The sequence below is a fragment of the Cervus elaphus genome, chromosome 14, assembly GCF_910594005.1.
Source record: "Cervus elaphus chromosome 14, mCerEla1.1, whole genome shotgun sequence".
In the NCBI taxonomy this organism is placed as follows: Eukaryota; Metazoa; Chordata; class Mammalia; order Artiodactyla; family Cervidae; genus Cervus; species Cervus elaphus.
In genome coordinates, this window is record NC_057828.1 from 31,178,307 (window position 1) to 31,193,617 (window position 15,311).

Below are 15,311 nucleotides of genomic sequence, written 5' to 3' on the forward strand. Positions count from 1 at the left end.
ACACACATATATACAGACTACATCTTCTTTATCCACTCATCTGTTGATGGACACTTAGGTTGCTTCCATATCTTGGCTACTGTAAATAAGGCTGCTATGAACATTGAAATGCATGTATCTTTTTGAATTAGTGTTTCTGTTTTCTTCAAATATATACCCAGGAGTAGAACTGCTGAATCATATGGTAGGAACTGGGTTTTATTTTTCATCCAGTCTGGCAATCTTTGTTTTTTATTCAAGAAATTTAGTCCACTTATACTCAATGCTATTTATCAATATGTTTAGATTTAAATCTACCATCTTACTATTTTCCTTCTATGTGTCCCACTTGTTTGGTGTCATTTTTTTCTTTCCTTTGTTGCCTTCTCCTGGACTGAATGAACACTTAATTGTTCCATTCCCTCATGCAGCTCCCCCTGATAAGCTTGGTAGTTATTAATCTTTTACCATTATTTTAATAGGTGCCTTACAGAGTAACGGAGAAGGCAACGGCACCCCACTCTAGTACTCTTGCCTGGAAAATCCCATGGATGCAGGAGCCTGGTAGGCTGCGGCCCATGGGGTCGCTAAGAGTTGGACACGACTGAGCGACTTCACTTTCACTTTTCACTTTCATGCATTGGAGAAGGAAATGGCAACCCACTCCAGTGTTCTTAACTGGAGAATCCAAGGGACAGGGGAGCCTGGTGGGCTGCCATCTATGGGGTCGCAGAGTCAGACACGACTGAAGTGATTTATCAGCAGCAGCAGAGAATAAACTGTACATTCTTCATTTTTCAAAATCTATGTGGAATACACACTCCTTACTCTAACCAACAAACAAATGTCGGACTGTATTTTTAAACCTTTATATTTTAAATGCCACAAGATACAATTTTATTATTTTATACGGTGACACTTAGACTAATGTACATAGTCATTCTTTTTGTTGTTTTTCATTCCTTTTTAAAACTTTTAAGTGTCTTAAACACCCCCCCCCCTCCCCCGCTTGAACAAAACCTGTATTATTTCCTTTAGTACAGGTATTCTGGTAACAAATTCTATAACTTGCCTGCAAATGTCCTTGTATTAACTTTACCCTTATGAAATTTTCACTGGATATAGAAATCTAGGTTGGCAGTAATTTTGTTTCAGCCCTATAAAGATGTCATTCCATTCTCTTATGTCCTCTGTGTTTTCTGTGGAGAAGTCAGCTGTCAAACAAACTGTTACTTTTTTGAAAGTACTTCCCCATCTCCATCCTATTCTGGGTACTTTAAATACCTCCCACTTTGTGTTTAGCTTTCAGCAGTTTTGCTATGATGTGTTTTGGAGTCATTATCTTTTTATTTACCTTATGATTTATGGGGGTCTTGAATTTGTAGCCTGTTGAATTTTGAGAGTTCTGAAAAATTCTCAGTTATCTCTCAGAAATTCTCCTTTTGTCTCATTTTTCTTTCTCTTCTCCTTCTGCTACCCTATTAGACATGTTAGACTCCTCACTATATCCCTTATTTATCTTATTCCTCTCTTCTGTACTTTCTATCCATCTTTCCATGCTTAATTCTGGATATTTTATTCTGATCTGTTCTCAACCATTAGCTATCTCTTCAGCTGTTCCTAATTTGCTGTTATATCTACCAATTGAATTCTTAATTTTGATTACTATAGTTTATTTCCTGAGTTTTCATTAGATCATTTTAGTTGTTTTTTCTAGTTCTCTTGTAAAATTCTGTTTTGTCTCATCTCGTTAGACAAAATAAGTATTCAAAATCTATGTCTAAAAATAACATTCTCTTTAATCTGCCCTCTGTTCATATTTTCTTGTGTTTTTCGTTAGTGTAATCATGTCTCCTACTGTTTCTGGGATTTAAAATTGAGTATTAGATACTGTATGTTAATAACTGTAGAAATAATTTCAGGTCTAGTATGATATCATATTCCTCTAAGAGGACTACTTACTTCTGGATGGCTGCTTGGGGCCTGTGTGTGTTAAGTCACTTTAGTTGTGTCTGACTCTTTGAGACCCAGTGGACAGTAGCCCGCCAGGCTCCTCTGTCCATGGGATTCTCCAGGCAAAAATACTGGAGTGGGTTGCCATGCCCTCCTCCAGGGGATCTTCCCTACCCAGGGATCGAGCCTGCATCTCTTATGGCTCCTGCATTGGCAGTAGAGCTCTTTACCACTAGCGCCGCCTGGGAAACTCCATAATCAACTTAGTTCAGTTTCAGAGATAAAATAATCTGAAGCTGGGCCAATGTAGCCTTTTTGGTTTCCAATCCAGAATATGGAAGGAATTTGCCAATTTCTCTCAACCCCTGCTGGTTCTCTGGACTCTTAATTTTTGTCCTCCCCACTCCTGTAAACCCTTTGAGAACTTCACTTGGTTTCTCAGCCACGTTTTCTGAAATTTGCATAAGCCCCTAAGGAAAAAGGAATCCTATCTACCAGAATCCTCCTTCTGAGTTTAATTCTTTTCCTAGATCCTATCCCTAAAATTCTTAAATATCTTATTAATGCTCCAGTGTCTTCGGCTTGTTTTTACATTTTATTCCAGGGGAAATAGCTGTTCTTAACTATTTGGATTAGGAAGACTAATAAGACTAGGAAGACTAATCCAAATCATCTAGCCTACCATTAAGCAGAAGCACATTAACTTTTCCCAAGCAGTATGTTCATATTCTTTAGAGGAGTGTCAGTTTCTTTCTCTCCTTTAACTTGGGTAAAAGCCACATTTACATTCTGTCACTCGGATGAATATCAGGAATGTGGGAACAAACATTAAATCAATTCCTTTTAAAGTATAGCATCTCACTTCTGCATTCCTCTATCATATTTGCAACTCTTGGCCTGGAGTCTCTTCAGGGTTCCAACATGCAGCCTCTTTCAGCCAAGGTTTTAATTTCATCCAACACATCAGGAAAAAAAAAAAATCCTTTCATACATTGTTAAACAATCTGTTTCCATATATTCTATTTACTTTTTTTCATACTTATTTTATGTGGAAATTTTAAGGGACAAGAAGAAAAGACATGTCCAGCCTACCATCTTACCCAGCCTACCATCTTAAGTTAGGAGTTAAATCTTTAAAATGCTCATACATTTTGACCCTGTCACTTTCTATGCAAAAAAACAAACCAAACCAAATCAAAAACCCCTTCAAAATGGTTTAAAGACCTAAATGCAAGCCCCGAAACCATAACACTCGGACAGAGGCAGAATACTCTTTGACAGAAACTGGTAGCAATATTTTCTTGGCTCAGTCTCCTAAGGCAAAATAAATAAAAGCAAAAATAAACAAATGGGGCCTAATTAAACTTAAAACTTCTGCATAGCTAAGGAAACTATCAACAAAAGAAAAAAACTGTGAAATGGGAGGAAATATTTGCAAATGATGAAGCTGACAAGGGGTTCATATCCAAAATACATAAACAGCTCATACAATTCTAAGAAACCAAACAAACAATTCAATCCAAAAATGGGCAAAAAACTTGAATAGACACTTCTCCAAAAAGGACATGAAGATGGCTAAAAGGCACATGAAAAGATGCTCAACATCACCAATTATTAGTGAAATGCAAACAAAAACCACAATTAGGTATCACATCATACCAGTCTAAATGGCTATAGTCAAAAGTCTACAGAAAACAAATGTCAGGGTGTGGAGAAAAGGGAACCCTTGTACATGGCTGGGAATGTAAACTGGTATAGTCAGTACCAAGAACAATATGGAGGTTCCTCAAAAAGCTAAAAATAGAACTACCGTATATAGGATCCAGCAATTTCACTTCTGAGTATATATCCAGAAAAAATGAAAACACTGATTCAAAAGGATACATGCATCCCAATATTCATAGCAGCACATATAAAATAGCCAAGACAATGGAAACAACCCAAGTGGCCAGCAACAGATTGATTTATGAAGACACGGCATACATTGCGTGCACACATGTGCATGCGTGCGCGCGCACACACACACACACACGAAGTATTACTTAGTCACAAAAAAGAGTGAAATAAAACCATTAGCAGCAATGTGGACAGACCTAGAGAATGTTATGCTTAGTGAAATAAGTCAGACAGAGGAAGGAAAATACTGCATGATATCACTTATATGATATCACTTATATGTGGAATCTAAAAAGCAATGCAAATGAATGTGTATACAGAAAGAAAGAGACTCACAGATACAGAAAACAAACCAGTGGTTACAAAGGAGAGAGGAAAATAGGGAGGGATAAATTAGGGGTATGGGATTGATTAACAGATATAACCTACTACATACAAAGTAGATAAGCAACAAGAATATACTGAATAACACTTGGAATTATACCCAGTATCTTACAACCTATCATGGAATATAATCTGACAAAAGCACTAAATCAGTATGCTGTATACCTGAGACTAAGACAATACGATAAATCAACTGTACTTCAAAAAACAAAACAAAATATGAAAGTAAATGCATGGAAGAAGAAATCCATATGCTAAGCATAAAAACATATTTAAACCATATACTAGTTTCACAATATTTGAATTTTTATAATGGAAATTATTTCTAATCATAAATAAAATTATAAAGTCTATCAAGAAAATTAGATTTCTGCAGAGTTCCCACACGCCAAGAAGCCAAGCCGACATCAAAATAGGCCTTTATTTTAAAGTAGGTAACATTAATTTGGCTGAGTCAAATCTAATACTTTAAGTTGTGAAACCCAGCTACAGGGAAAAGTCCTAGTTAGTGGTGTGAAAGTAAAATAATTTGATTATGAATGAAGATGAAATGGCTTCCCTAAGGATCTTCCTGTAATGCAGGAGACCCAGGTTCGATTCCTGGGTTGGTAAGATCTCCTGGAGAAGGGAATGGCAACCCACTCCAGTATTCTTGCCTGGAGAATTCTACGGACAGAGGAGCCTGGTGAGCTACAGTTCATGGGGTCACAAACAGTCGGACACAACTGAGGAACTTAACACTTTTTTCAAGATGGAAAAGATGATAAGATGATCAGAGGAAATGCAGCGGGGGAACATTGAAAAACCATAGTATAAAGGGCAGAAGTAGAACTAATGGAAACCACGATAAGAATTAGAGTCCAGTAGCAAAGAAGCAAGCACATTAATATTATTATGTTTAGGATATACAATAGCAATATGTTATGGCTAATTTTTTTCGATCTTTGATAGTCTGCGTATTTGACAACACCGATTTTATAACATGCCCACATGAGTTAAACTGGGACCAAGAAGCCTGTTCTGGTATCTGTACTACTAAATAGCAGCAAAATCTTAGGTCAAAATCCCTTGACATCTTTGGTCTTCAGTTTTCAATTCCATAAAAATGATGGGTTTGAATTGGATAATTCAAAGTCATGTTCAGATTAAAAAAAACATCTACAAGAAGATTGTTCCTCATTCAGTTCTGTATCTACTTGTCCAGCTGCTTATTCACACCTACCCCTCACACCATTCCATGCAAGAGGTGATTAATGTTATGACAACTCCCTATTCTTGTACTCATGACAGACTCCGGTAATTCGCTAAAGCCCTTTGATTCCAAGTCTGGTCACTGAGCTCTCCTTTTCTTTCATACTTTCTAGCAACCATTTCTAATCAGTTGGAGATGGTATTTGAGATAAAAACTATTCACCATCCTATAAAATCATAACTATGATTTTCAGTATGATTAAAAAACTTTCTTAGTGAATATTTTCTACATCTTAAAAAATTCTGATAATTATCTCCTATGAATTAAATTAACTCTTATATATTGTACTCATTAGATTGATAAAATAGGATATAAGTATTGTCAAGATAACCTGAAGATACCAGCCTACATATTTCCTGATTTATTTATTCTGAACCACTTTGAATAACCTCTGCTAATATGATTTCCTTAGTCAGAAGCACCAATGCTAGGAATTCTACACTCATGCAAACTGTCTAAGAATCTAATATATATCCATTAATCCTATTCAATTACATAAAGGAGGTCTAGGGTAATGAACTGTACTGTATCGCTAATTGAGCATGTGTTCAGTATAATAAAACACAGTGAGAGTAAATCAGGATTTTAAAATAACAGTTATCTCTAGGTTTTTTCATAAAATATTTTCAACCCTTAAATATAGAAGCCCCCATCATTTGAAAATGAGACAAGTAAACAAAAAAATATCCTTACCAGTTTTTCTGCTTCTGTGTTCATTTCCCTTAATTTCTTGATATGTTCCTTTTTAATCATGAGAATTTTTGATAGTCTGGTCTACAGACAATGAAAAAGAGATGTTTTGGAATAAAGAGAGGCACTTAAATATACCAGGTAGACATCAAACTTGTAAGTTTCCACTAAGATATTTTAGCAGATGTGTTTCAATATAAATATAGCACGGACACTATTTTAGAAATCTGACTGGCTGAGTGGAAGATATTTTAAAATCTACTGTAAGAAGGTACATCAAAACGAGTAAGAAGTCAACCCAAATAAGCTTTTACTGGAACAATGTGTGGACCAATCAGAATAATAACTATAATTAATTGAAGCACAAATATATTAAAATCCATGCATTCAGGCTGATACTTAAACAAAATTAACCACTGTTGGAGAACACTAGTAACCAAACTCATCAACTGGAAAACAAAGTAAAAAAATCAAGCATTTATTCTGCCTTTCCTATACAAACTATGCCATTAGGTAACCAAATAATAGACTTGGGGAAGCTGTTCCTCTCAGAACGATTTCAGCTAATAAACAAAGAACAAGAATGGCACTATTTTGCAACCCTAATGAATGAATGAATGGATCAAGGCATTGATAATTTGTAGCAGCTAACATTATATTAAAAAAGATAAAAAAAACAGGGGTATCCTATCAGGGCTTTCCAGGTGGAGCTAGTGGTAAAGAAACCACCTGCCAATGCAGGAGACACAAGAGATGTGTGTTTGATTTCTGGTTCGGGAAGATCCCCTGGAGTAGGAAATGACAACCCACTCCAGTATTCCTGCCTGGGAAGTTCCATGGACAGAGGAGCCTGGTGGACTATAGTCCACGGGGTCACAAAGAGTCGCACATGGCTGAGCACTATTACCACACATCCTATCAGAATACAAAAGTATGCATAAAAGTAGTCATATAAAAACAACTATATCAATCAAATAAAGAACCCAAATCGAATCAAACCTTTATATTCAATGAGCAATTTACATGAAGTACAAAGACAGAAGAGTATACTCATATTATTACAAAGATTCAGTCAGCAAAATCCAAACAGTGGGAGACTCTATGGACAAATAATACAATTTATGCAACAAAGAGGTTAATGGGAAAAAAGAAGAGCCAATATTTAAGACCCAGCTAGACAACTGGAATGCTGACTGGATATGTGATGATATTAAGACATGTTTTTATTAACTTTTTAGATGTAATAATAATATTACAGTCATGTGTCTTTAAAAAAAAGGGCCCTTACCACTTAAAGATACATAACAAAATATTTACAGATAAATGATATGATGTTTAATTTCTCAAAAGAGAGAAAGAGGGTAGGAGTATATATGAAATAGAAATGGCCAGGAGTTTTTGATAACTGCTATAGCTAGATAATGGGTTCAGAGAGATACCTTATACAACTCTGTCTGCTTTTATATGTACTAAATTTTTGATAATTAAAAAAAAAAAAAAAACAACTGACCTAAGTTGATACAGGTAGAGGGAAGGCCTGGTAAGATATGTTACATACTTGTTGACACTGACCCTTATTAGTAGGTCCAGAGCTCTGGACTGGTCTCCTGTCTTGAGTTGTTGGGTTTTATGGAAATCTGTGAGATTCTATTGAGTAAGAAACAGTAAAAGATGGATGAAGGCAACATCTTTCTCCCATTTTTGGTTTCTCTTTCAGTTCTGTTTCTTGTTAGTTTTTGATAGAAAATCATGCTGTTTCCTTCTCATTCTTTTCAAAACTTAGTCCTCTCTTTGAAAGGGTCAGTCTTTTTAGATTCCTCAAAATCCCTAACCCCAAGAAAAAAAATTCATTGCGAACTATGAATTATAAAACTAGCAAAAAATGATGTTTATTTTGTCATAAGAAAAAAATAGTAACAGAAAAAGACAAAAACATACCTTACAGCTCAACAAGAGCAAACCTGAGTTTCATAAAACTCTAGATATTACAAACGACCAGTACATAAAAGGGCTTTTATTTTTACCTGCTAGAAAGCTTAAAATAACGAAAGCAGTGTTTCAACTAGGCATGACACATAGATTTTGAAGTTAAAATTAAGCACTGCAATCAAAACATCTAAGCAGCAATAAAAACACCAATCCTTAGTAGTGGTGTATTAATTAGCATTTGGCTTCTGACTCCCTCTGCTGGTGGATCTCCTGCTCTCGCTCCTTCTCCTCCTCCTCACCCTCCTTCCCCATCTCCCTCTACCCCTTGCCCAAATGTGACATTTGCTTTTACTTCCGCTATTTAGTAAAAGAAAGAATGTCTTTAAAAAACAAGTGTCCTAGTTGTGAAATGATACGCCTTGGCTCTTTTCATATTTAAAAATTTTCATATAAAAATATCTACCTTTGAAAGTCAAAAGGTGTAATTCTGTATTCCAAGGATAATTAACAACATATAACTAAGGAATAAGAAATGCTATACATATACATACAAATGATAAGCCATTTCCTCAAATAACATTAATTGTAAAGGGTAACACTGAATATTTTAATGGCTTATGTTATAAACATTTTTATTTATAAAGACTTTATCTATCCCAAGCCAAACAGATTTATTTTCAAAAAAGAAAAGAAAAGGAAAAGAAACAAATCAAACATCATTAGACTATGATTCAAACTAAATAATTTATTCAACCTAATTTTCAAAACAAACAGCTCATTATATTAAGAGTCAGGCTATTCAAGAAAACTGTTCTATATAATAAGTGCTATTTGTTTCACTTTAGCTTTAGATTTCTTTGTGTCTCATCATTAAGTACTTAGCAAATGAATAGCTATTTGTAGTCTCAGAAAAAAACTAAAGTTCCTGCTAACCAGAGTTGGTCAACATACCTTAAGTTTTGAGGTGACTGATAATGGCAGGATTACTGAGGTTACTAAATAAAAACCCTTATATTTATACAATTTATTAACAGCTAACCATTCATTTCATAGAGTATATGCTAGAACACTTATACTAGAGTCCTTAACATAGCAAAATAATAAGAACCCAATCCAAGAAAAGCCCAACAAAAATAGACCTCTAAGTCTTTTTTGGCTGTTATAACTTATTTTCAAGCTTTGTTGGAAATAACAGAGTTCTTAAAACACAATGATTTAAAAAGTGTAAAAATATTTGGTCCTAGAAAAATTTTCAACTTTAATAACACAAAAGGTATTGAATTTTTTTTAACAAATGAGCAAAATATTCAGAGCAATTCTTACCACTTGGATAAGGAATTCTACTGGAAAACCACCTAACGTTTCAGTGTCAGAGCCAGAAATTTTACTTCTCCAAGGTGACTGTCCTAATAAGGGATCATTATCCTGTGGGAATAAAAGGGAACCATTTAACCACTGACCTTTCAAAATGAAGCATTTAAATTTTTTAAAACTTTATTTTATTGAAATATAGTTGATTTATAATACTGTCCTAACTTCTATTATACAGCAAAGTGATTCATTTCTACACATGTTACATTTTTAAAATATTCTATTTCATTATGGTTTATCATAGGATACTGAATACAGTTCTTTGTGCTACACAGTAGGAACTCTCATAAAATTTTTAAATAAAGAGCAAATTCTATTATAATTAATATTGTATTAAAAATCCTATAAAAAGGAAAATATTTCCAAGCTGAAGTAACTATTTTATTTACTTTATTAGCTTTTTATTTAATATCTGACAACTCAAAATAATGTGGGCACCACCTAAAGTTCCTACAATCAATGTATGTTTCGTAAGAACATAGTTTACATTCATAATAATCATTTAAATTACTGGTGATATTTTAAAAATATTACTTACTGTAATCGGTGATTGGAGAGGAGGAGTATAATGTAACCGTGGTGGAGTCATAAAAAATCGAGAAGGCCGCTGTTTTTGTCCAAAGGCAGCAATTGGCATCGTCTCATGAGGCTCATTACTCTTTGGGAAAAGAGAACAGGCCCCAAAACTTGAAGAACTTTACTAATCATTTTAGTTTTACAAAAATTCTATTTTAGCATTAAATGCACACTAGTTTATTATGATTTATCATAAAATATATTAACTACGAAGATCAAACAGCTAGAACTTAAATCAGAATATGAATACTACTTGGCTACTAAGATGCTGAATCCACAAAACAGAAGAAAGTGATCTATGAAAGAAAGGAAAGTGATCTATGGCCACCCTTGGCTGTCTCTGTGTTAAAGACTATCTGAGTATTACCCACTGTAATTAAAGGCAATTCTTATCTGGCCAGGGAGAGATGTTTTGGTGATTCATAAAGGAAATTACATTAATGCAACAGAAGAGTAATTTTTCCTTTTTGAAATGGGAGGTTTAAAAATTTCATCCTTTAATGAAAAAAATAAGATTGATATACCTTGCTCTATATTTAGTCCAAATTATCTTTCTCTCCTACTCCTCTCTAAGGTACGTTTGATAAGGAAATTCTTACAATAAGCAGAGTCACAGTTTTTTTAAAAGTATGGAGCAGAAAAAGAGTCTTCTATTTTTATATTAAGGAGATAAAGAAATTTTGATTTTTAATTGTAAGTTCACAATCCTTGAAAAGCAAGTTTATAACAAAGGAAGGAAGAGGCAGGGGGATTAATGCAAAGAGTTAAGTTTCCATAATACTTAGAGGCAAACAATTTTTTTTCAAAAAGTTTATTACTCATTAAAAAAACTATCAGAGAGTTATATTTATTCTTTATATTTTAACTAGTTAGGAAAGTATATAATTTCCATTACATTGCTAAATTAAGCATGATCATGAAATAATGGTTCAAAGTTTAATGGACTATATCAGAGGTTCAAAAGATCTGGATTCAAGACTCAACGTGGCAAGAATCCATCTTGAAAGCCTTGAATAAATTACCTAATGTACTTATGTCTCAGTTTCACCTTATGAAAAGTGGAGGTTATTAACATCCAACTTGTATATTCTGAGGATAAAATAGGAACATATAAAAAAATACATATTTCAAATTATGTTACTTCAACCTTCAAAGTTGTTTTACAAAACAACTTGTTTTTGTAAACTGAAACAACTTGTTTCAGTTGTTTTATAAAAACAGCTGAAACCCAAGTGTTGTGTAGCTATTCCCCAGGTGCAAGTGTTGTGTAGCTATTTAGTCAAGAGTGATCAGTTGTGTCACACTATAATTTGATGTGGGGAAGGCAGAGGGATGCTAGACTCTGAAAAATGTAGAAGAAAATTAGAGTTCTGCTCCAGGAGTCCAGGAGGCAGGGCTGGGAACCCCCTAAAGATCTCTTCCTTTGTGACTTGAAATTTGATTCTATCATACACACAACCACTAAGAACACTCTATAAAACATATTTTATACGCGTAAACCAAATACGTACTGTGAAATAAATACTCACAAGAACTTCATAGTCAGGGATAGTATGAGTTCCAAGCCCTGCCCTATCAAATGTTACTCTATAAGTAGCGTTAAGAGTATCCACAGCATCTATTTGTCCAGTGAAGAGACCATCATGAACACCACGTAATCGTGCTGAAAAAAGAAACAAAAAGGCATTATGGTATTTAGGATACAAAAAACTACCACATACAGAACTGCTCCAAGCATGTACTTCAAAGTGGAGAAAGTACAGTACTGCTGTCTATTAAAGTTTCCAAAAAAGGTATTTAGGTTTAGAAGAATAATTTAAAAACTTTTGAAACAAACAACAAAACTATAAATGGTGATCCTTAATTTGATAAGTGAATGAAACCATATATCTACCAAACTAGGGGGAAAATACTTTTTAAAAAAGTCAACAAAAGAAACTTGGTCATTATACTCATGAATGAAGGAAGCACTAGGAATAATTCAAATGAAAAAAAGACAAGGATGCTATGCGGAAAAGATTTACTAGGCTTCAAACTGCTATCCTTAGAAAGGGTCGCCTACAAGGTTGACTTCTGGGAGCCTGAACTTTGAGAGTGTTTCCACTGTTGCCATACTAAGAAAGGTGGTTTACTGTGCCCAGACTGCTTGTGCAAACAATGTGGTTACCAGATTTCCAATTCTTGCATATGCCAGGCAAAAGGTGCCTACGTAACCAGTCCCCTATAGAAAACTTGGGCATTGAGTAATGAGTTTCCCTGGTAGAGAACACTTCTTAAGTGTGGTTACAACTTGTTGCTGAAGGAATACTGCAAGTCTTGTGTGACACCACAGGGAGGGGACTCTTGGAAGCTTACACCTGTTTTTCTCTGGACTTTGGCCCCTTGTACTTTTCCCTTGACTCATCGAAAAAGCAAGAGAGCGCCAGAAAAATATCTACTTCTGCTTTACTGACTATGCCAACGCCTTTGACTATATGGACCACCACAAACTCTGGAAAATTCTTAAAGAGATGGAAATACCAGACTACCTGACCTGCCTCTTGAGAAATCTGTATGCAGGTCAGGAAGCAACAGTTAGAACTGGACACAGAACAACAGATTGGTTCCAAACAGGGAAAGGAGTATGTCAAGGCTGCATATTGTCACCCTAATTATTTAACTTATATGCAGAGTACATCATGAGAAATGCTGGGCTGGAGGAAGCACAAGCTGGAATCAAGATTGCTGGGAGAAATATCAATAACCTCAGATATGCAGATGACACCAACCTTATGGCAGAAAGCGAAGAAGAACTAAAGAGCCTCTTGATGAAAGTGAAAGAGGAGAGTGAAAAAGTTGGCTTAAAGCTCAACATTCAGAAAACCAAGATCATGGCATCCGGTCCCATCACTTCATGGCAAATAGATGGGGAAACAGTGGAAACAGTGACAGACTTTATATTTTGGGGCTCCAAAATCACTGCAGATGGTGATTGCAGCCATGAAATTAAAGGACACTTGCTTTTGGAAGAAAAGTTATAACCAATCTAAACAGCATATTAAAAAGCAGAGACATTTCTTTGCCAACAAAGGTCTGTCTAGTCAAAGCTATGGTTTTTCCAGTGGTCATGTATGAATGTGAGAGTTGGACTATAAAGAAAGCTGAGCACCAAAGAATTGATGCTTTTGAACTGTGGTGTTGAAGAAGACTCTTGAGAGTCCCTTGGACTGCAAGGAGATCCAACCAGTCCACCCTAAAGGAGATCAGTCCTGAATATTCACTGGAAGGACAGATGTTGAAGCTGAAACACCAATACTTTGGCCATCTGATGAGAAGAATTGACTCATTTGAAAAGACTCTGATGCTGGGAAAGATTGAAGGCAGGAGGAGAAGGGGACGACAGAGGATGAGATGGTTAGATGGCATCACCAACTCAATGGACATGAGTTTGAGTAAACTCCAGGAGTTGGTGATGGACAGGGAGGCCTGGAGTGCTACAGTCCATGGGGTTGCAAAGAGTCAGACACAACTGAACCACTGAACTGAACTGACTTTCCCCTCTGCTTATTTTGCTTCGTATCCTTTTCTGTGATAAGCCATGGCCATGAACACAACTATTTGCCAAGTAGTCTTGAGTTTTTCTGGGGCTTCCCTAGTGGCTCAGTGGTAAAGAATTCACCTGCCAATACAGGAGATGTGGGAGATGCAGGTTTGATATCTGGGTTAGGAAGATGCCCTGGAGGAAGAAAGGGCAACCCAACTCAGTATTCTTGCCTGGAAAATCCCATGGACAAAGGAGCCTGTTGGGCTACAGTCCATGGGGTCGCAAAGAGTCAGGTACAACTGAGCGATTGGGCACACTTGTACACACACTTGAGTCTTTCTAGTGAATCACCAAACCAAACCCGGGTGTGGTCTTGGGGATCCCTCACATAGATGAATTCTTGTGCCACTATTATTTAAATTCACAGTTTGAAATAACATGAGGAAAATCCAAGGAAACAACAAGGATGAGTGAAAAAATAAGAACATTTAAGACATTAAACTAGGCAAAATGACACATTTTGCTGTGTGCTGTGCTTAGTCACTTAGTTGTATCCAACTCTTGGACTGTAGCCTGCCAGGCTCCTTTGTCCATGGTGATTCTCTATTTTTATACACATAAAAATGATATCATTTTAATAGAACACAAATGTTCAATGCAAAGCTATTTAAAAGGATCAACTGATTAAAAACTCAAGTGCAGAAGACTAAAATATCATTTTTAGTCTTTGACCAATTAAGGGAAAATTAAACAGGTATATAGAAGACAGGAGCAATAAAGTTGAATAAACAGAGAATTAGAATTTCTAGTTATGGCAGTATGAAGAGGTTGCTGATTCTTCTCTGCAAAAAGACTTGTATAAACCTGTACAAGATTGTCAAAGACTACCATTTTAAGGTTCTGGAAATAGACTAAATGCAGAAAACAATTAAGAAATGAGCACTGTCAGTCACGGGTCCCAGCACCGATGCCACTCCCTCTGCCCTGAGTCTGCAGCGGGTCCCTTCTGTGCTTCCTTCCCCTCAGGTAGCCTCTCTCCCCCTGGGCCACTCCTGGGGGTGAGGGGGTTACCCCCTCCCAGTGTTTTTTATTCCTGTGGGGCTCACCCCAAAGTATTAAAAGTAGCTTTGTAAAAAAAAAGAAATAAGCACTGTTAGAAAATTGCTAGAACTTCAGGTAAGGATAGGTGAACTCAGTGGCCTTTTTGCAAGAGGCTATTCACATTCCACCATCACCAATAGCTTGACTGGTGAAGAGTTTTTCTAGTGTATGGTTGGTCATGGAAACAATGCTGTTTGTTGCCAGAGGGGCAGACTGGTTGTGGACCAGTGAGTAAAAACCTGTGACTGTGTTAGCTAAGAGTGGTGAACTCAATTAGGAAAGAATAAGAAAACCCTACAACTCTGGAAGCCTAAGATGCAGTCCTGTCTGAGGTGAGTGGCAGAATAGGCAGGAATTTAAGAGGGAGTTCCTGTAAACTAGAAAGCCATAAAAAGACTGAAATAAACTCTCCATAAATTTTTGCCTAAGTGGAAAACTGTGATTTGGTGGGAAAGACCCAAGAGAGTCTGGTAAAGAGCAAAAACTAAAGGATGACCTGGAAACTGACATCAGCTTTGTATGTGTTACCCAGCTACACACACAGACTAGTCTGAGGCCTTTCTGGATAAAGAGGTTTGAGTAAAACCTCTGCCTAAGTCACTGGCTGACCACCAAGTCTGCATGACTTTATTTATTAAAAATAAATAAAAGGGCAAA

At 36.0% G+C, this 15,311-nt stretch overlaps 1 protein-coding gene across 2 annotated transcripts in view; it reads right to left on the reverse strand.

Moving 5' to 3' along the window:
- LIN9 (lin-9 DREAM MuvB core complex component) overlaps positions 1-15,311 on the reverse strand; it is an 84,703-nt gene that overhangs the window by 21,230 nt on the left and 48,162 nt on the right. Inside the window, exons 8-12 of one of the 2 annotated variants that reach the window (XM_043923955.1) lie at positions 11,560-11,693; positions 9,993-10,112; positions 9,407-9,508; positions 7,727-7,801; positions 6,158-6,238 (exon numbers count right to left, since the gene is read on the reverse strand). In XM_043923955.1, coding sequence (XP_043779890.1) covers positions 6,158-6,238; positions 7,727-7,801; positions 9,407-9,508; positions 9,993-10,112; positions 11,560-11,693 — 512 coding nt within the window. The remainder of the gene's footprint in view (positions 1-6,157; positions 6,239-7,726; positions 7,802-9,406; positions 9,509-9,992; positions 10,113-11,559; positions 11,694-15,311) is intronic. The other variant, XM_043923956.1, reaches the window with a different exon arrangement.